The sequence below is a fragment of the Actinia tenebrosa genome, unplaced genomic scaffold (genome assembly GCF_029948245.1).
Source record: "Actinia tenebrosa isolate PJP-AT-01 unplaced genomic scaffold, QUT_ActTen_1.0 PGA_scaffold10__47_contigs__length_13832649, whole genome shotgun sequence".
NCBI lineage: Eukaryota > Metazoa > Cnidaria > Anthozoa > Actiniaria > Actiniidae > Actinia > Actinia tenebrosa.
In genome coordinates this window covers 5,716,725-5,737,858 of record NW_028292570.1, presented here as the reverse complement: position 1 = coordinate 5,737,858, position 21,134 = coordinate 5,716,725, and the positions used below count along the sequence as shown (strand labels likewise).

Genomic DNA, 21,134 nt, shown 5'->3' with positions numbered 1-21,134 from the left:
GTGTAAGCGATTAAGGAATTAGGGAATTCCCCAATCTTAAGAACTAAGAAAACAAACTCATTGTTTGACATTTGGCGAGCTACGAAGCATGTGGAGGAACAATAGGGATAAACACTCCCACACCAACCTTTCCACACATTATTTATAAAACCATGCTGGGTAAAAAGTTTGGCGGAAACTTTAAGGTAATACCGGGAATAAGAATTCATAGGAATTTTTTAAAGATCCATTCATTTTGAAATTTTCAGTTACCTTATTCATAAAAGCAGGGTGGAAATGGGGGTCACCGCTTTAGTTCTCGAGTTATAAGATATCGTGTTAGGGGGTAATTCCAATTATTCATATTGATTTTTTGCCATTAAATACGTACTTAAAATTTGTGTGGAAAGTGAAGGTTTTTATCGATCAAAAGGTCTAGACTACCAAATGGCCGATCGTAAGTTTATCTAGCATTTGATGTTACAAAATTAATTTGAAGAGCTGTAGGTAAGGTTCAAAGAAAACTAATATCTAATCAAGCTTTCAAAAACGAGGTACGCGAAATGGATGCGCAGTAGGAAAGGTCCCAAGCTACTTTAATATTTGGTTTGTGAGAATAAAAGTTAGAAAATCCCTGTGCAGCTGAATGTTTCTATCCATGATTTTATTCATGAAATCCTGAGGATGGAGAGAAGGTTTGCTCCATTCCCAGTCCACCTGGTTAAGACATCTTGCTACGTCACTGAACTAAGCTTCAGCGATAGCAATGTTTTTTTTCCTTATTTAGTTTCTTTGTCTTTTCTTCTTATACTAGGTATGTGTATACAAGTATTGAGCAACAGCAAGTAAATTTATTAATTTATTGACATACATTCAAAACATATTGTTTTTTTAAGAATTTATATAATAACTACCTTTTTTTCTTTTTAAGAATGTCTCTCATTTCATTGTAACTTGTCTTTAAACCTTTTCCAAAAACTATATAACTTGGACCTTTTTTAAACACCTTTACTACTTAACACTTATCTAAAATATAACACTTATTTAAAATATACGTCTTCTTCTTATGTATTCTCTGTTGCACAGGGTTCTGTGAAAGCCTACAAATCAAAAGTGTTTGTTATATTGTGAATTTGTATAAGTTTTGTATTTGTTTTAATTTATCGCTGGTATTTCTGAATATTCTGACGATAAAATAAGATTAACATTGAGTGAATGAGTCTGTAATCAAGAAACACTTTACAAACTCAAAAAAGAAGCAAAGTAGCAGCTACTGGTGAATATTCCCATAAATTGTGAATGTATACCTCTTAGACTAAAGAGTTAATGTAACTGTTTGAAAAAAATATCACTTAGAAAGGCTGTATGGGATAGAAGAGGGAGGACCTATTACCAGAAAAATCATAGCTGAACATATCGATCTATATAGACAATTGTGGCTTAATGCTTTCTCATTCCAGATCACGTGTCATTCCATAGAGTATCATTTCTTTGTTTAATGGTTGCACATGAGAAGACACATGATTATGCGTATAGCTCAAACAAAGAATCTAATTGTCAAGGGAATGACGCATGGTCTGAAATGGGAAACACATCCAAGAGTTAGAGGTTTTGTGGAAGTATGGAAATGACAACAAAATGTCGTGTCATCCAAATGGAGTTGGATGCCTTCAAAAAATTGTTCCAAGTCGAGGCACTTGGGCCAACAATACAAAAGAATTTATAGAAACTGACCAAAAAATGCAATAACTGTTTGAACTATGATATCTGCTAAAACGTTTCCTTTTATCTGAACCAGGACGACCAACAATTGTTCTTTATCAAAGTCGTTAAGCTATTATTACTAAGCTGCCATTGTTAATGATTTGACTCGCCCTCCGGCTGCATTACGCGATGACCATTTGTAGTATAGCCAGGCAGGGGATCCGTCTGCAGACAAATGCATACATTTTACGTGAATTTTTTTGTGATATGGAAAAATATAACGTTGGAGGGTTGGAGGGTTGGAGGGTTGGAGGGTTGGAGGGTTGGAGGGTTGGAGGGTTGGAGGGTTGGAGGGTTGGAGGGTTGGAGGGTTGGAGGGTTGGAGGGTTGGAGGGTTGGAGGGTTGGAGGGTTGGAGGGTTGGAGGGTTGGAGGGTTGGAGGGTTGGAGGGTTGGAGGGTTGGAGGGTTGGAGGGTTGGAGGGTTGGAGGGTTGGAGGGTTGGAGGGTTGGAGTGGAGGGTTGGAGGGTTGGAGGGTGGAGGGTTGGAGGGTTGGAGGGTTGGAGGGTTGGAGGGTTGGAGGGTTGAGGGTTGGAGGGTTGGAGGGTTGGAGGGTTGGAGGGTTTGGAGGGTTGGAGGGTTGGAGGGTTGGAGGGTTGGAGGGTTGGAGGGTTGGAGGGTTGGAGGGTTGGAGGGTTGGAGGGTTGGAGGGTTGGAGGGTTGGAGGGTTGGAGGGTTGGAGGGTTGGAGGGTTGGAGGGTTGGAGGGTTGGAGGGTTGGAGGGTTGGAGGGTTGGAGGGTTGGAGGGTTGGAGGGTTGGAGGGTTTGGCGAAAGAAATGCTTTTAAAAATTGGCAGAAGCTTTCTCTCAGGTGTACTTTATATTTAGCACACGTCTTTACAAATTTTACTATATATAGTAACATATATATGACAAAAAAGAAAGGATGTTGCTTTGATAAAGCATATTAGTGCTTACCTGTCTTTGAATTGCATTAAAGTCACCATTTAAAGAATTGGCGTTGACAGACGATGTCGAAGAATTTGCTGGTGCATTGTCGTTTGCAATTGGTTCCTAAGGAAATGTTAAACACATGAAAAGTAAATAAAAAGCACTTTCAATACAATACAATACAATACATCTTTATTCACATTTCTTTTTTATGTTAAATTACATTAAATTATATCTTTAGATCATTGAAAAGAAAGGAAATACTCATTTGGTCAAATAAATAAAGCTAAATATAAGTGCGTAATGAAAGGAAATGTCTAGAGCCTAAATAAGCCATATAGTTTCCTAGTTAGGTCCCAGTCACGAGAAAAAAAAATTAGATGAAATACAAACAGTAGACAAACAACGGTTATAACAACTGCCAACCCGGTCATGTATTAGATGGTACATAAAATTGCTTTAGTAATAGGTGCTGCTTAAGTTTTTTGGAATTTGCTGCCCAATTTGCTGCAACAATAGATTCCCAAAGCTGATGTTGTTTTTTTATCAATGTTGGTTCTGAAACGTGCAAATCTAGTGTTGTGGGAGTGGACTTCGCTTGCATATCGAAAGTAGTTGTCAAAGAGGCATGGGAGCTGCTTATTATGCCATTGGCATGAAAACTTAAGTAACTGAAGTGTATTTTTGTATATATATTTTCTACTGTAAGAATCTCAAATAGGTTTAATAGCGGAAGTGCGCTCTCCGTATTTTTACCAATCCGGCAATATAGTTATCAGAATTAGCGTGAAGCTCAAGTAATCAAGAGAGGCCTTCCTTCAGTCCGAAGTCAATTTGATAACAAAAAACAACAATACCGTTTCTTTAACATGAATTGGCAAGCAAAAAATATTAAAAAATGGATCTTTCTTTACCATTTTAAGATTTTAGCATCCTTTCATCAAATATCTTATTCTTGTTAATTCTTGCAAATGCAAAATGACGGCTACTGACTCGGAACGGTAATAATGTGCATGTTCTATGTATGGGTTTTTTGAGGGTAGATAAAATTAGCATTTTCAAAATTAGCAAATTCATAAATCATCATTTGAAAATATAAAAAAAAGGGCTACCAATTTGAATTTTTTATATGACATGATCTAAGTGACTTCTAGGCCCTAATAAAAATTTAGTCAAAAATATACATTTTTATGCAGGAATAATATGCTCAAATATGGGTTGGTTCCGAAGTACAGACCATATGATTTTCAGTCATAGAAGTTAGGCATTTTTTTGGCATTTTCGTATGTCAACAATGGAGCTTGTCTTCGAACCACACATGTTTGTATCGAACTGTTTTCTCTTCCCAATCGCTGGATTGCTTAGAAAAAGGCTGAAAACTTATAGTATTGATGTATAACTGATATGCAATACATATTCCTTCAGAAGTATAGGTCATTTGATTTTCAGCCGTAGAAGTTATATATCTTAAATATGATATTATTATTTTTTGATATTATTTTCAATCAAATTTTAAAATTGTAATGAGAAATTTCGGTAAAAATTCTGAATCTGTGAGAAATATTTACGAACATGAAAATATATCAAATGAAGATGTATCAAGATGACTTTAAGAATCTATGCATCGTTCATGGAATAAACGTTAAGTGCCTTTTCATCATTCCCGATAAACAAAGAATTAAAATCAAATGCAGTTGTAAATATCTCTTGAAAACTAAGAAGAGAGTTGTTTAAATTTACATTATAGATGAGCTGCTTCAATAACTTAAAAAATTTAATTCATAATTTTAAGGTACGTTGTTCAAGCAGTTTATCTAGAAATTAAAAACAGCGTTTGGCAGCTCGACAGTTAAAGTAATGTTGAATGAAAAAAAACTTTTTTTCACTTAGGGACTGTTCATTAATTATGTCTCAGGGGGGGCCTGGAGGAAAAATCAAAGAAAACCTTGGAAAAATTAATGCTGTAAGTAGATATGATCCTTTCTGGCAAGAGAAATACTCTTCACTTTTTTTTTTAATTTCTACCGTCTTCGGAGCCAGGATCAGATCTAGCAAGAATTTGTTTGCAAGAAAAATGGATTCGATATTTTAAGCCTTCAAAGCATCAGAAAACGTGTTAAATTTGAAAAAGCATACTTTTAAAATAGATATTTCCTTCTTAGAAGAAAGGATCCCTTTAAGCAAACGATATGTAAAAGTCTTGCTTTGAGGTTTTGAAAAATATAGGCTTACATTCAGTTCTAATTCACAAGAATAAGAGACATATTTATCAATGCAACACAATTATTTTCTTTGCAGTAATCGACCTTTGTAGATGTTCTTGAATATTCTTTTTTGCTTATTGACTGAAAGATCCAAAATCTTACACACGAACATGTCCTCAACTGACAAGCAACACAAAATAAGCGCGCTTATTTTGTGTAATAATACTAGCTATTCAGAACTTATAATTTATTATGTATGGAAATATTAACTATAGAAAGAAAGTCGTCTTTGATTCGCTGATCCGAACAAATATAGAAAAAAAAATTTCTTAAATAAAAACAATTCTTAAACATTACTTTTTGATCCTACATTACTGCATGAAAATGTTTTGCTGCTGATCTTGACTTTAATTTTGTCCCAAAGCGATGTGTTCTATTTGAGAGTTTTGGTTTCAATGCAATCCCTGTGGTGTGTACAAGGACAGACGGAAGTAATCAAGCCTTGAAAAATCAACTCGATGGGCAAGCAATTTTTCTTAAGTATTGTATCTTCTCGCGCGGAAACTCCGCTTTAAAATGTTTTCGACTTACTTCATCATGTTCTGTCGGTTGATTCGGTCGCTCTCCACCATGAATGTCAATGTTTTGCTTAAAAAAGAGAAAAAAACATTAGCAATGCAAAGACGAGGACAATTAAAGAGTGACCACTGTAAATCCGTGAAACACTAATTACTAAATAGTACAAAATAGTGCTAGTTAAACAATAGAAAACAATGGAATTTGCATTAAATTGTGCTAATTAGTATTACTAAAGTTTCACGGATTTACTGTGGTCACTCTAGTTTATTTGCACCTGAATTCCTACAATATTTTAAAATAAAGTCAGAATAATTTTGAAATAGGTGACAGCTAATTATAATATAACAAAAGGGTTAACCTGGATAATTAGTTCATTAGAGTAAACAAATATACAATAATAATTATGCAGGATCACAAGACAAATTAAATATATATCATTTATAAATATATCCTATAAATATGTATTTATATAATTTATAGTAGTATATGTAGTATAGGTTTGTAGTATATGTTTATGCACATATACAAATATTTGATGAGATACAAAAATGGAAACAGTCCTAAAATATGAATGTCAGTATTTATTGAAAATTAACAAAGACTACTGTGCCTTGCCGTAATGCAGGTAGCTTCAAATGATAAGGTTTTGAAATATGTGGCGTAAATTCATATTATTTATTCAAATATTCTAACTTTTGACCTAAGAAGTACCTGCTATGCTTTGCTTCAATGCAGGTAACCTCAAATGATAAGGTTTTGAAGTATCTGATGTTAATTAATTCATATTCATTTAAATATTTTAACTTTTGGGCATAAAAGGAATCTTTTATATAAGCAAACAAATCATTCTTTATCATTCTTTATGGATAAAAAGATGAAACCTTTTGAAAACAATTATTCCTTTGAGATATGCATCAATGGTCCGGGCACATATCTAATATTAAAAACTTTCATGTTTTTGCATATAGTCATGTATTTTTTTCTATATATATAAGTGTATGTTGCAACGTAGCAAGAAGAAGCCGGTCCAATTATTCTTTGATTCTGCTTTCTAGAGCTACTACTACTCTTCCATAAAAAGTAGAATAAATAATAATTGTCTTTCGAATCGAAAAAATCCGCAATAGTATTCGAAGTCTTACTAACAAGAACGATGCCAATGATATACGTTCCCAAATGGAACCTTTTATCACCTTTAATTTTTTTCTAAAATATCTTTATCTCTGACTCGTGATATGTTACAACATTTTTTCATTTAGTCTCAAAATTCAAAGACAGGCTATCTTACTTCCAGCTCTTTTCAAAGTATCCTTTCTAAAAAACATGAGCTAGGAAATATATGACGAGGGCTACTATATTCTAACACTGAGCTGTTGATAGATAGATTTATTTTTCGCTCATGTTGTTGAAATTTTACAACTTTTGCTGATAGTACAGTAAATGAGGGTTTTAGTAAATGTGTAAATAATATTGTACGTAATTAAAATCATTGAGCCTGAGGGCTAAGTTAACTGGGAAGTTTTCTAGTTATCCCCCAGCCTTTGTGTCTCTAATTATTGTTCAGGTTATGGAAATATACAAGAAGTTACAATTGAAATAATAAAGAAAAAAAATGAAGAATATAGTAGTGTTACTTAGTATTTTAGATTGGAAGTAGATGTTAAAAATTACTCAGAATACTGTTGTGAGAGTAGAAAATATTTCAATTGTTTGGGAAAAGATAACTTCCTAGCTGATTTAAGCTGCAAGAGAAGGTTTGACCAAAGGTCAATTGCCGTGAAAGAGATTGCCTGTTTGCCAGTGTTTGTTCGTACTTTTGTTTTATGTAGATTTTGCCTGCTTACATACATTGTGTTGTATCTAAGCACACTACTCGCATATTTAAACATATTATTAAAAATATCTGGTAAGGATCCATTATGCCAGGAGCGCATAAACGTTAAGACGTGCAAGCGGTAGATGCTGGCACCCATCTACTGCTATGCTTCATCCTTACCACATCTCCCTTTTGCCTTGTTGTTATTTTCTTGTGCTTTGCCTATCAACGTTTCTTTTCTGTATTTCTTTGATTTTGTCTAGGTTTTCTTTGATCTTTGTTTGACTATTAGGCTTTAAGAGGTTTGCAGTTGTTGGAATTAGTTATCGTCTTAACCTTTGTCTCATCAACAGCTGAGCTGGAAACTGAGCTGTTTAGGACTTGAGTTGTATTTTGGTAGTTGAGCAATGCTTCATTTATGTCTTTGGATTTAGACATCAGCCTATTAACTGTTTGAACAGTTCTTTCAAGTTGTCCATTTCATTATGGATGATGTGGAATTAAAGTGGTTCGAGTGAATCCATAGTCCTTCACTAAGTGGGCGAATTCATCTGATAAAAATTATGAACCATCATCACTAATAACTTCATCAGGTATGAGATACTGACTTCGCAAAATGCTACTCAAGAACATAAGTTACAGCCTTGCTAGTTTGATTCTCGAGCTTCTCTAGTGTGAGGAAAGCCCTGGCCAGAACAGTTTATTTCTTGTACGTTGTTTGCACTTAACTATTCACCAATGAATCTCATCTAAACATTTCTTTACGTAAAGGTTGAGGTACTATTAGCTTTGGACCTTTAAACACTAGACCATCTATCACTTATAATTCATTTTTGTGCTGCCAGAAGGTTCAATATTTGCTGAGAATTCTTGCTTAAAATGGAGCTTGTGTACTCTATAGCAAGAATTTCTTTTTTTTTCTATTTAGGCATAGTTAGTCCTTTGTGCTGTGGTCAATGCTCGGGAAGCATATGCAATTGGCTTATCCTTTTGTAACAATGCTACTCCTAGCCCATCCAAATGCCATTGTACCTGTTTCTCTAGCTACTGCCTTAGAGGAGCACTTTCCTTTGGTAATTTGTGTAGAAACTTTCCTCGGCATTGAACTACTAGACCCATAAATGTTCTAGGATTGAAGGATGTTCTTTGATGCTGTTAGATGAAGACATCTCTTGTATGGCTCTGACATTCAATGGGACTGGTTCTAGGCCATCAATTGTCAATACGTGTCTATATAAAAACTTCCTTTTATCCTTAATATAACATTTAGTTTTGTAGAACTTGAGGTGTTATTCTTTGACTCTATCTAGAACTTGCTCAACCTTCTCCAATGAAAAAAGCCGATGCCAATTGTGCCCTATACCCTTGTCACCAGTGAAAAACGAGGAAAATACCCCTACTTTTTCATATCAAACATTGAGTGTCGTATTTCCCTGTGTTTTACTCTAATTTTTTCGGTAAAAAATTCGAGTTGATTTCCAAAAATTGCGTATAAAGGTAGATCAATCAATGTTAAATAGGTTTATCGGATTTTTGAGAGAGATTTCTGCAGCTAACGATAGATGAAAAGCTCTTCAGTTCTATGTCAACTACAACCAGTTATGGAATTGATCATACTCCAACTTCGACACTAACATATAGAGTAAAGCTTGATATGTTGACCAAAGATGTGCTCAAAAATTCTCAAACATTTTAAAAGTAGTAAAGAGACACTTTTTCTTTAGCAACAAGTCTAGAATACTTTTACCTCTGACTCGAAAACTGATATTTTACAACATTTTCCCATGCATTTAGTCTCCAAACAAGCTATCTTACTTCCAACTAGTTCTTCCTAAACAAATGCTTCTTTTAAAATAGGTTTTCTCAAAAACATGAGCTAGGAAATAGGAGTGATACTATATTACAAGACTGAGCTTCTTCGATATTTCAATAAAACAAATTCGTAATTTGTTGAATGTTTACCTCACAGCTTTCATTCGTTCGTCCATCTATATGAGCATTTCTGCTATTTGACTCCTGTAAAAAGAAGGGGCATAAAGCTTGTGAGTAGCATTCTAAGTCATTAACATTGCAACAGATTACACTATGACACTCCAAACATCAAGTCCGATGTAAACCGAAGTAAACTCGTAACCAAATTCTTTAACAGCGAATGAATTGATATTAACTGGCTTGTCAAATATAAAAATTGAATATGTCTTTACCATTTTTGTTCTCTTTTAATGCACTACGTTTCGTTTAAAACTCAAAAAGAGAACATCAAGAAGCTAGGATACTGAATTTGCCAAAAACAAATCAAAATGGCCGCTGCGAACCTTACTTAATCACCTGATCAATCTTAGCCAATTAAAAAGCTGTTTAAAAATTTCCGGTTTTTTTTTTCTGTTTTGTTCTTATTTTTGTTGTTGTTGTTATTTTTTTAAGATGGGAAATGTTTAAGTGTTGAGTGCTAGCGAGCTTTAATAGCAAGCTTAAGTATAGCAAACAGAGCACTCAGATTAACAGTGACATTAAACAATCAACAGTCAGAAGCGCGACAGGGGATACCCTTAATACGAACTACTCTACCAATTGTATTTAAACTATACATTCAGAAGAGAGTTGTTCCTTTCTTCTCATATCGAAATAATTTTGAAAAACTGCAAAAATACATAATATGGAGTCCAGATATTACCCTTACGATGCCCGCCCTGTTGGTTGTTTAAAACATATCAAATGATATCGCCATTCTTGAGCCACGTGAAATTGGTGTTATTAGGCAATGATGAAGCTAAAGATTTCGTATTGAAATTTAGACTAAATCTTTACAGAAAGAGGTAAATAGAGTCAGTGAAGTTAACTGACAGAGCACAGGAGAAGCATTTTACTTAAGCGTGACTGTGACTGACTAAAGAAGATGACCAACGACGACCGCAACAGTAAAGATGAACGTGTTAGCAAATGAAAATTCATGATAAACAACTGGACTTCATGAAGCGTTTACAACTAAGGACTTAACTCTATTTTATGTGACACTCCAAAGATAAACAGTATCAAAAATAATGACATATTTCAAATACTGGTTGCTTCAAAATAAATGAATATTTCTATAGATAACTTATTTTAATGTTGATTGAAATATAAAAAGGAATAAAGGTTGCAATAATCATTTGCCATTTATTTAGCTTTTGCAGCTAGCCATAGTGACTATGTTTGGTATTTATTTGGTATAGTATAGTATTTATCTATCGTAATTGCTGCGAAGCCGCAAGGCGAGCAGCAACACTAATCACGACACAACAGTTATTGCATGTTGGGAACCCAGTGGACTGTATGCGAGCAAAATCTCGGATTTGGATCACGGCGTCGTTCCAGCCGGATATCTCGGAGGATGCTCGGAATATGCTCGGACATCGGTCGTGTCATAGCGTGTCTTCGGAGAATGCTCGGTAAATAAAACAAAACAGAACTTAAAGTATAGAGTCGTGTCGTAAGATTAGATAATTTTGTAGATTTCTTTCGTATTTTATTATGTATATACTCTATATTCAACTCGATTCTTCGTTACGTCCTTGGGAACGTAATGCCTGGTGATAGTAGCTGAATATTCGGCTGTGACAGCTGTAGAAGAACAAAAGGCATTGGAATATTCAAGCTACGTTATGCACTGAAAAGACGAGCAACACAAATTATGGCGAGAAAGCTGGCTGAGTGAGATTACAAAAGTAAAAGAGGTGAACAGGATTTCAATAGACGAATTAAAAATGATAAACTCTTTACAAGTGAGAGGACTTTGCTCGCGAAGACATTGAAATATGTAAGCCGATTAAACGATCGATGCGTCTGCATGTTGTGTTTACATCGTTGCTACTACACTGTAGGACAAATTATAAACTTAAGTAATGAAAAAACTGAATCGATCTTTTTTATTCTGATTAATTGATATATTGCTATTGTTGATGAGTGTTTTCAAGTATCTTGATGCTGGCTGTTGGTAAAATGTGGTCTTTCATATATCTCCGCAGCTCTTCACTTACATTATGTAACGACTAGTATAGCTCGTAGAGTTAAAGCGCAAAAGAAACCTGAATAATTATCTTACTGTGACTCTCGCGCACTCTTACGTAACACGGAGATTATAGATAACTAACATGTTGACAGACACTTACAGGACACTTACAGGACATTCGGAAACATTAAAAAATAGTCGACAAAAAAGATAATAAATGTAAAATATAAATGTAGAAGTCAGTCGATCCCTCTATTTTCGAGTCTGGAATCCAAAACAAAACAAAATTTCTTGAAACGCTCGTTGATTATTAATGATTTATATTAAGGTATTTTACTCCTTTGCTCTGTTTTTTTTATGCATGAATATTCTATACCAAAATAAAACTCGAGTTGTCTCCTTATTTGGGGAGATCCGAATAAAATAGTAAACAATCTCCAGTGTCCGAATTTCCTCTCTCATGAAACCAACGATTGGACTAGAGGTTGTTTCAGGGTTCAATCAGTGAGTTAGCCGTGTACTGACGTTATTAGATCCAGTAGGCCCAGAGGTTGTTTTAGGGTTCGATCTGTGAGTTCACTTAAATAAGCCAGAGTTTGTTTCAGGGTATTGATAAAATTAGAAGCTTAGACGATATGCTGTTTTGCGTGTAAAATATGCCAAAATATGTCTTAGACGAAAATATGCCACTGCTGCCAAAAGTGGCTGTTTTCCCTTCCTTTTTCGTTTAAATAAAATAGTTATTTGTAGAATAATTTAATATACTTACATTTGATTTTGTGCTTTACATATGTTTTGCCTTTTACATGACCACGTGGAAAAGTGGAAAATGACGAAACCTTTTTCCCCATCTTAACTTGTTCAACTAAACCATACAAAGTGAAAACTCTTTGAAACTAACTTATTCAATTCCAATATCGTTGGCATAGTGCTGCTCTGACATCATTCAATGTTATTTATCTCTGGAAGCGGCACAAATCGACAAGCGAGCGAGCGCGTGAGCACTATATTCACCTGTAGGTGAATATAGTAGCATAAGACGTAAATTGTAACCAATGAGCACGCCGGATTTATTATATTCACTTGTGTAAAAATACTAATTATCTTTATTATTTAATTGCGAAAATTTTGAATAGGCAATGAGCTATGAGGAAACTATTGAGAGCAAAGCCAAATCCCTTCATTCATTCCTTTATTCCTTCACCAAAATAATCGAGTGAGTAACTTTTTTGATACAAATTTATAGAATTTTTTTGCGAAGTAAATTGAAGCCAAAAATATTGTTTAATAATGTATGATGATAAAGATCTGACGTGTTATTGGACGCTTTTTATATTTTCTTTGTAATAGGAAAATCCCCTACAGATTCGATCAAAGTTGTTTCCATGAAGTCTAGATTATGCCGAGACATTGCCGATATTGCCGATAATTGTCTTGGCGTTTCTTGAGTAATGTAATAACCGACTCCCTTAGTTAGTTACCGTCAAGGCTGAAATAGGACACTTGTATTATGGCGTCATTTGATTTACTACCAGCACCAGAATCCCTTTGAATACTTTCTTTTGTTCAGTTAATTAGCAGCAATTGTCTTACAATTCTCATGAGGGAATACGAATTTAGATAAGAAAGAATGTTCGCGAAGCATTATGGTAGTGGGAGTCAAAAGACGCTCAGTATCATACAAACGTCTTATTGGCATGCAGAAACATCTGTTGAATTACAAAAGGCCATGTTCGTGACGTGTATAGTTGGTCCAATTGGACCAAAGGCTAATGATTTATTCGTGAGATTTTTTTCTAATTAACTCGCAGATTTTAATAGTTATCAGGTCTAAAGCCACTTAAAAAAGAGATGCTGAAAACTGTCAAAAGAAGTGCTGTAGATTATCACTTCAAACCCAATAAAATTTTTGTCCAAAAACAGACAATTGTAAATACCATATCATCAAAAACTACATTTATGTGGCTTTTAGAAAATGTATACTTTTTTAGGCAAAATATTGTGAAATCTGTGTTGTACAAATCCCGTCCTGATACCTTAACGCATGTGGTTAAAAAAATATGGTTTTTTTGACGCATTTTATGTCAAAATACTGTAGTTCATATAATAAATGCAAAACATTTAATGGGAAAAAATAAAATCCCTACACTTGAACGTTTGATAAAGGCTTTCCGCTAAGAGAGTTATCAGTGACAGTGTGTTCAACTAAAAACGTTTTATGGCTGAAAGAGGGTGCCAATAGGGGTACCCAACTGTAAGTTAAAACAGGATTCAGAATAACTTCGCATATTTCAAAAGTGGTAAAATCAGTTAAAGATTTTTAATTTCTTGACCATTTTTTGTGGGGGCGGCAAAAAAAATACCAAAGTATTGAAATTGTGCTGCAAGAAATCACTACAAGTCATGGTATCACCGTATACTTGTTTAATTGCTTATCATGTATTAAACCAACTACGGGGCACACTAACCATATATTCTCCCTCAGATGTGATCAGGAATTCCTGACCACTTTTTACAAAACACCATCTCGACTAGCGGCTCTGTATTTTGCCTCAGAGATGATCAGGAATTCCTGACCACTTTTTACAAAACACCATCTCGACTAGCGGCTCTGTATTTTGCCTCAGATGTGATCAGGAATTCCTGACCACTTTTTACATAACACCATCTCGACTAGCGGCTCTGTATTTTGCCTCAGAGATGATCAGGAATTCCTGACCACTTTTTACAGAACACCAGCCCTACTAGCGGCTCTGTATTTTGCCTCAGAGATGATCAGGAATTCCTGACCACTTTTTACAGAACACCATCTCGACTAGCGGCTCTGTTTTTTGCCTCAGAGATGATCAGGAATTCCTGACCACTTTTTACAGAACACCATCTCGACTAGCGGCTCTGTATTTTGCCTGATTCCTTACTACTTTTTAGCAAGGAAAGCCTAGGTTTTTTTAAAGAGATACAGTACTCCGTTTATGATAAAGGTTCTAGCTAAACAATTTTAACCTTGTAATTTCTTATATTCCAGTTTTAATTTTTGGCAGTTCAATGTTGCAATTTGTTCTTATCGTTCAGAGTAAAATCTGTTAGCAGTATACAAGATTTTGGAAGCTCATCCGTCCATGGTTCAGGGGGGAAACCAGACATCCAAGGTTCCTCCACGATCCCTTCCAATAGCACATCTTGAAGTTCTCGTCGGCCATTACCAATGATCGGTGGCTTGCTATTTGCTTGACAGTGTTCTTCAAGTTTGAATTTGTCAACAGAACAGTGACAATGCTCACATTAAATTTGACACCGCTTATTCTATTTTGAAGCCAGGAGTTTTGTGTTTGTTTATGGTTGGTAGATTCGGGACAAAGAGCATTAGGAAAACTTGTCTTAAACTCTTTTTACGATTGGTCTAAACCCTCCTCTACTGGAAAGCTTTGATGGCAAATGCGACAATCTTTCTCCGGATTCTTTTTCTTTTGTTACGTACAACACAGGTTACAATAGTAGCGTCAAAAAATGTTGAAATTCTGCCTCGATTCTGCTATACCATCATTTCAAGTTCCTTGCTTTCAGATAAGAAGAAAAAACTTGATTTGACAAATAACTGCATTTACCTTTAGAGATCTCCTGGTCTTTACTTTTGCCTAATGCATCCACGTCTTGTGGTTTTGTATCTTGTCCTGAGCGAGGTGTGCTAGATGTCGAAATTTTATCATAAGGACCATCCCCAGATGAATGGCGGTTTATTGGCGTTGAGCAGTAGATAGGATCAGTTCGCGTCCTTCCAAAAAGAATAGTTTCGTTTTCAAGTTGATCCTTCTTGGGCGATGAGCAGTCCGTAGAATGCTCGGATATATATTGAAGCTGGGCTTTTAGCATTCGTGGCTGGGGAGAATTCCTCAAAGCTGGAATTAGTCGGAATACCTACTATGTCAAACGAATCATCTCCAAAGCTGCTATCCGTAGGAATATTCTTGAGGCTGGAACAAGACTTCTCAATAGGCGATTCATTAACAAAGCTGCTGTCAGAAGGGATGTAAAAAACTGTATTCTTAGTCACCGTCTTCACTGGCGATCCGGCCTTACTGAAGCTGCTGTCGTTAGGGATGCTTTTATCTTGGTGTAAATTATTCAATGGAGATCAGTAAACGAACTCATTACCAAATCATTACTAGTTTCTATAATTTTTTGTCTTTTCTGAGGCGACGAATGTGCTTTGTCTTCATTCATGGTGATCGAAGACTAAATTTGACGAAACGTTCAGTTACACAAAGAACCGTTGATTGTTATGTTATTTGCAAATCAAAATGCCGCCAAAATTTGCACGTGACAGGACACACACAATGAGTTTTTCAACGTCTTCCTGATAAAGAAGATCTCCAGAAACTGTCAAAAGGGCATAGATGAAAGATGACATACAGCTAGGAATACTAAATGATTTTTTGGCATCATCGTTTGAAAAATATTTTAGTTAATATTTTATACAATAATATATCAAACATGGACAGTTTTTGTTCAGCAGAGGATATCTTTTTGCAGTATGTCGAAATTTACCTTTTTAGTTTGTAAAACCCTTAGTGAAGGTCATGCGTTCATGGTGTGCATTTGATAGAGTCCAGATACATGTCCTGTGGCTATTCTGGACATGCTAATTGCTTATTACTTACATAAAGGTCATTTCTTCGTTCTGACCTAAAATATATAATCCACGAGTTAGTCTCTCCGTACTCAGTACCGCTTACAGTTGTATTTCAACATGGCTTCATCAGCAGACATTTCGTGCAGAATGAGAGCCCTTACATTTTACATTCAGGTACTAAAGAACAACCTAAGAACTAAAAAGGGCAGTGCTTGGGCAAAATCCTTCACTGTTAAGCTTCTGCTACACAAAAGTCATAAGGTAGGAAAGGTCATTGAATAACTACTTCATAGATTTGGACATCATTCAGTAATTTTATATATTCGATCTTTTTTTTGTTGTCATAGTTTAACTGCTAAAATGGCTACAGGATGCTAGATATAACGCTATGTGAACCTTGGCCAGATGGAAAAGATTTTGCGGCAAAGGCTTCAGCCATCTTAGGGATCGAGGTGCTTGAAAGTGCAATGCCGACAACACCATTAGGAAGCCTAAGCAAAGGACCACAAGCAAAGAGAGTGCGCCGCGAAACTAGGCAAAAAAGCGCTGAACTATCTGTCGAGCCAAGGAATGATCTGCCTGTCTCACCGAGTGCTAATCTCCCTACAGCCCTAGCACATTTATCTGAAGTAGAAACAGCAGATCAGCAGATTCCCGAGCAGTTATCCACTTTCCTTAAATTTGCCATTAAAGTTGACGGTAAGTTCCAAAAAAAAAGGTGCAATATTACGTTACACTAGGACACTGGGTTCTTATACGCTTTTGGTACTTACGACATCTTTTTTTAAAAATGGGGGCGTTATTCATTTTTATTATTTTATTTTTGTGCTTGTCATTGTAGTGACCACCAAAGTGTTAACAAGCTCTTTAACAGCACCGAGAGCGGAATACGAGTTACGTGGCGTTGACCACGTTATTGTGAAGCAGCTGAAAGAGCAGATGCTCAACAACCCTGTTCCTGGCCAAAAGCCGTTAATAGTCGTGGTAAAGGGGCTCCACAGAATAGAAGATTTCGAAGCTGAGAACATTGATTCTTATGAATTGGAGGTCGTTATTGGCGGAAACCATCGGCGCGTGGCTATGGCAGAACTCAACGAGGAGCATCAAGATTTGTACCCACTCAAATCGGTGGATGACATCTTGTTTAGAGGTATGGATTCATTTACTATAAATACATAAATTAATGGCTAAATGTAAGAGTATGATTGACGGTTAAAGTAAAAGATGAGAAAGACTGAGAGAATCATGATAAAGCAATAATGTTTTTCTATTTGTATCTTTTTCGTTGAAGAAATGCTCACCAACGCAGCGATAAAACTGTGATCAGGCACACAATAACATGGACCAGTTCAGTCATGAACTCACGCCTCAAGATAAGGTACGTAAACTAAGTAGTTTAATAGCTTTAATAGTAGTTTAATAGTTTAATAGCGTAGGCTAGTAGGTTAAAACAAATGCTCCGCCAAACAATGTTTGAGTAATGGAATAGTATACGTGATTTGTATGGTGGTTGGTTAACTTCAAAAAGTAGAAATCGCTTAGAAATCTTACAATACGTGAGGCCACGAAAAAAATATCGAGCAGCCAAAAATTCAAATATTCCCGTAAAATATCGAATGGTTCATCCCTTAAGACGACTGAAACCTGAGATGCGCTATTTTTTTTAATGCATTTTCAGGTGAACTACTAAGGATTGCCAAAGAGAAGAAATGGCAACTATTTGTCATAACGAAGAATGCTGGACGCATAGCAACTTTGAAGGCCATATATATTATTACAAATTCTGCAAATACAGAGCCGCTAGTCGAGATGGTGTTTTGTAAAAAATGGTCAGGAATTCCTGATCATCTCTGAGGCAAAAAACAGAGCCGCTAGTCGAGATGGTGTTCTGTAAAAAGTGGTCAGGAATTCCTGATCATCTCTGAGGCAAAAAACAGAGCCGCTAGTAGTGATGGTGTTCTGTAAAAAGTGGTCAGGAATTCCTGATCATCTCTGAGGCAAAATACAGAGCCGCTAGTCGAGATGGTGTTATGTAAAAAGTGGTCAGGAATTCCTGATCACATCTGAGGCAAAATACAGAGCCGCTAGTCGAGATGGTGTTTTGTAAAAAGTGGTCAGGAATTCCTGATCACATTTGAGGCAAAATACAGAGCCGCTAGTAGGGCTGGTGTTCTGTAAAAAGTGGTCAGGAATTCCTGATCATCTCTGAGGCAAAATACAGAGCCGTTAGTCGAGATGGTGTTCTGTAAAAAGTGGTCAGGAATTCCTGATCATCTCTGAGGTATTTTGAAGTCACTGAATTAAACAAGTAATGTATTTACGTGTGTCACGCGTTTTTTGAGCTCAAGTAAGGGGAAGGTATCCTAGAGTATAAATTTGCCGATATAATTATCAAAAATTTCCAATTGGGCAAAACTAGAAACTTCTTTCTTAGGATGTCCCATTACTATTCATTGAGTAAAAGCATTAAAAAGTAAATAAATTGCCTTTTTTTAAACTTTTCAGTAAAAGCAAATGGTATTCAATTCATTTTTGCCGCAAAGTTGGCAAAGTTATTTAAAAATTCTTTGAATTTGACGCCAACACGGGTTTTGAAATATGCGAAGTTATTCTGAATCCTGTTTTAATTACTAATTTTTCGGATGAATGTCAGTCGTAACTGTTATAATTTTACCAACGCTGGTCAAAATATTAACGAAAACAATGAAATACTGATCAGTTAACTGTTAACTATTATTTTTAGGTTATTTGTCAGTTAATACTATTTTTTAGCCAATTTTCAGTTTACTACTGACCCCATGATATTTTTCATGCTAAATAGACAAATCTATAATATTACTGCAAGGATGTCATTGGAAACTAAACCAATTGCATCAGAAGTAACTGAAAGAATATCTAGAATATATTCGTAGCTACTACCGTCACTACTCGGGCTAAGAATAAAGGGATTTGAACTGGGATTTGGGTAAATGTTGGGCTTGGAAATGGTCCCCTCTATTAACTCTGGAATACGTCATCAGAGCCTTGCATAGATTTGAACGGCCAGGAGCTGCTAACACGAACGTTATACTTTTAGATACTAAAACATAAGGAGGAAGACGCACAAATGTAGTTAATAACGGGAAATAAAAGTAGTATTTTCGGTATTTGTTTGGGTACATTTTTAAAAAGAACTCACAAGCACACACAGTATTTATTATCCCGCCGCCAGTGGTCACGCAAACGCCTTCTCGGTTTTGTGTAGATGGCCGTCACTACACCTAGAATTCATGATTTGTGTAGCGGTAGGGAGCAAATGCTGCTCTTTCTTCAGAAAAATCCCTCAAGTTTGCTAAGTATTGATGTCTCAAACGGCTTATAAAAGATTTGAAAAATATTATTTTAATTTTGGCAGTCATTTACTTGCTAATTTATGCAAAAACGATTCTTTCTGAAACAGCGTATTTAGGCATATTTGATCGATCGTAGAAGCTTAAAAACACATTTACCTAAGAAGTTTTTTTCACAATCTTGAACAATATCATCTTGACATCACATACAGTGAAAATCTCGCTTTTCCGTTGTATTGGCCATGGTAAAATTCTCACTTGTTTTGAGGGTACTTTTAAGCTCAAGAAAACTGTGTCTTGCAAATAATCCTTCCAGAAATTCTTCGTTGAAGCTACATGTCTGAAAATCATTGTGAGGCATATAGAGATACCATATTTGAAGTTTATTAGGTTAGAAAGGTCAGGTATTGATTGTAATTCGTACACGAGATCGGTGATTTATCTCAAATTCAGAGTCGTCAAATTAGCATATTTGCCTATCTGCATAAAAATTCAAATTTCTCCCGAACAAAAAAGAATTTTTCAAAACTAAGGGCACAGGGGTTAATGTTATAAGATAGGGTATCTAACTCTAAAGTATAAAACAAAATCGATTTTTTGACTGTTGCCACGAAATTTCGAATTTGTCTGGTTTTTACGGACAGCCGCTCTTAAATAAAAAAATAGGGCCCTTTCATCGGAATAACTTTTGAACTTTCGAGAGAGAGCAAGAATCACGAGAAAGTGAAAACGATTTTCAATTTTTCTTTCGTTTGGAGCCTAGCTCTGTTGTGATTATCCCACGCTGTGTTGCAACAGCTAAAGCTAGTACATTTTTTTACAAGGAATAAAAAGCATTATTTAGCTTAGTTTGCTACCTTATTGTCAACTAGACATTTAAATACATTTTTGGTATTATTCTTCCAACGAGGCAATTAAATTTTCTTAGAGACAGTTGGAACACGGATGACTTGAGGTCAGTCATACTTGTCAATGTCATGCAAATGCACACACTAAAACTATTTTTAAGATGGCCAATAATGGCAAACTTTATAAAATATTATATTTGCATATACCAACTTGTGTACTTCCTAACAACGCGCGCGCTCTTTGGATAATTGGAGGTGAATATTGTACGATATTCACCTAGACTCGCGTCTCGGAAAACATTCCCCAATATTCACTCCGCCTTAAGCGAATAATTGCTAATTATATCATGTATAATATTATTTTCAATTTTTTTAGTATATTCGTTAAAAAGTAAAACTGAAGTCATTGAAGAATCTTATGTCGACATTTTAAAACTAAAATCATTACCAATGAAAAATATTTTATCATAAAAATATTGTGAATATTGCTTGTCTTTTCATGCTAGCTCCTACGCTACAAAAGTCGATCTCCAAAATCTAACTGAACTTTACGAGGGCGTACAATGGAGTGAAATCATCAAATATATATTAGACTAATAATATACTTTGGTAGCCCCTAATTTTCTTGTTTTCTTTTGTAACTATTTTACTATTGTGAGTTGTCTAATATATTTAATTTCAGGGGATAAATGCCTTCATTTTAACGAGGTTGTGTTCAACTACTACAAAGTTGTATAGATCATGGTTTTCCATACACGAACGATTGCATGCACGTTATTGCAAGGATGGCAATATTAAAATACCTCATATTGTCAACATGACCGATGACAATATATTGAATTACCTTCGTGCTTACCTTTCATTTAACTCTAGATTCTTTAGGAATTTTCTTTGGGGAGGCATAAGCATTTTTAGTTCTGCAAGTTCCAAGATCTCTGAACTTTTTCAAAACTATTTTTTCTATGATTTGGTTTTCCGGCTTACTCAATACTTGAACAAACTCGTAAAAAAAAGTCAGACATTCATTGGCTGAAACGATTTACAGGTTTGGGCACATTTTAGTCATGTGTATACAATTAGAAAAAAAACGTCAGTCTCAGTAGAGTG

General features: G+C 35.4%; 1 protein-coding gene and 1 long non-coding RNA gene across 5 annotated transcripts; one reads left to right on the top strand and one right to left on the bottom strand.

Moving 5' to 3' along the window:
• Positions 1-626: 626 nt before the first annotated feature.
• LOC116291020 (uncharacterized) lies at positions 627-20,991 on the bottom strand. 2 transcript variants are annotated; one of them, XR_016119165.1, is made up of 6 exons: positions 20,884-20,991; positions 9,195-9,248; positions 5,429-5,485; positions 2,661-2,756; positions 1,714-1,908; positions 627-1,079 (listed from the first exon to the last, which is right to left on the bottom strand). It is a non-coding gene; the product is annotated as an uncharacterized LOC116291020 (long non-coding RNA). The 2 variants fall into 2 exon arrangements; XR_016119164.1 differs by having other exon boundaries at positions 627-1,908.
• Positions 15,808-18,448, top strand: LOC148912857 (uncharacterized). 3 transcript variants are annotated; one of them, XR_016119147.1, is made up of 5 exons: positions 15,808-16,111; positions 16,198-16,549; positions 16,692-17,000; positions 17,142-17,228; positions 17,529-18,448. XR_016119147.1 is itself a non-coding variant. In XM_089026641.1 (3 exons), the coding sequence occupies exons 1-3, from the start codon at positions 16,222-16,224 to the stop codon at positions 17,171-17,173; spliced, it is 669 nt and encodes a 222-aa protein (XP_088882767.1). In that variant the 5' UTR covers positions 15,808-16,221; the 3' UTR covers positions 17,174-17,237. The 3 variants fall into 3 exon arrangements, 1 of the variants encoding a protein (XP_088882767.1); XR_016119146.1 differs by having other exon boundaries at positions 15,808-16,549; XM_089026641.1 differs by lacking the exon at positions 17,529-18,448 and having other exon boundaries at positions 15,808-16,549; positions 17,142-17,237.
• Positions 20,992-21,134: the final 143 nt, after the last annotated feature.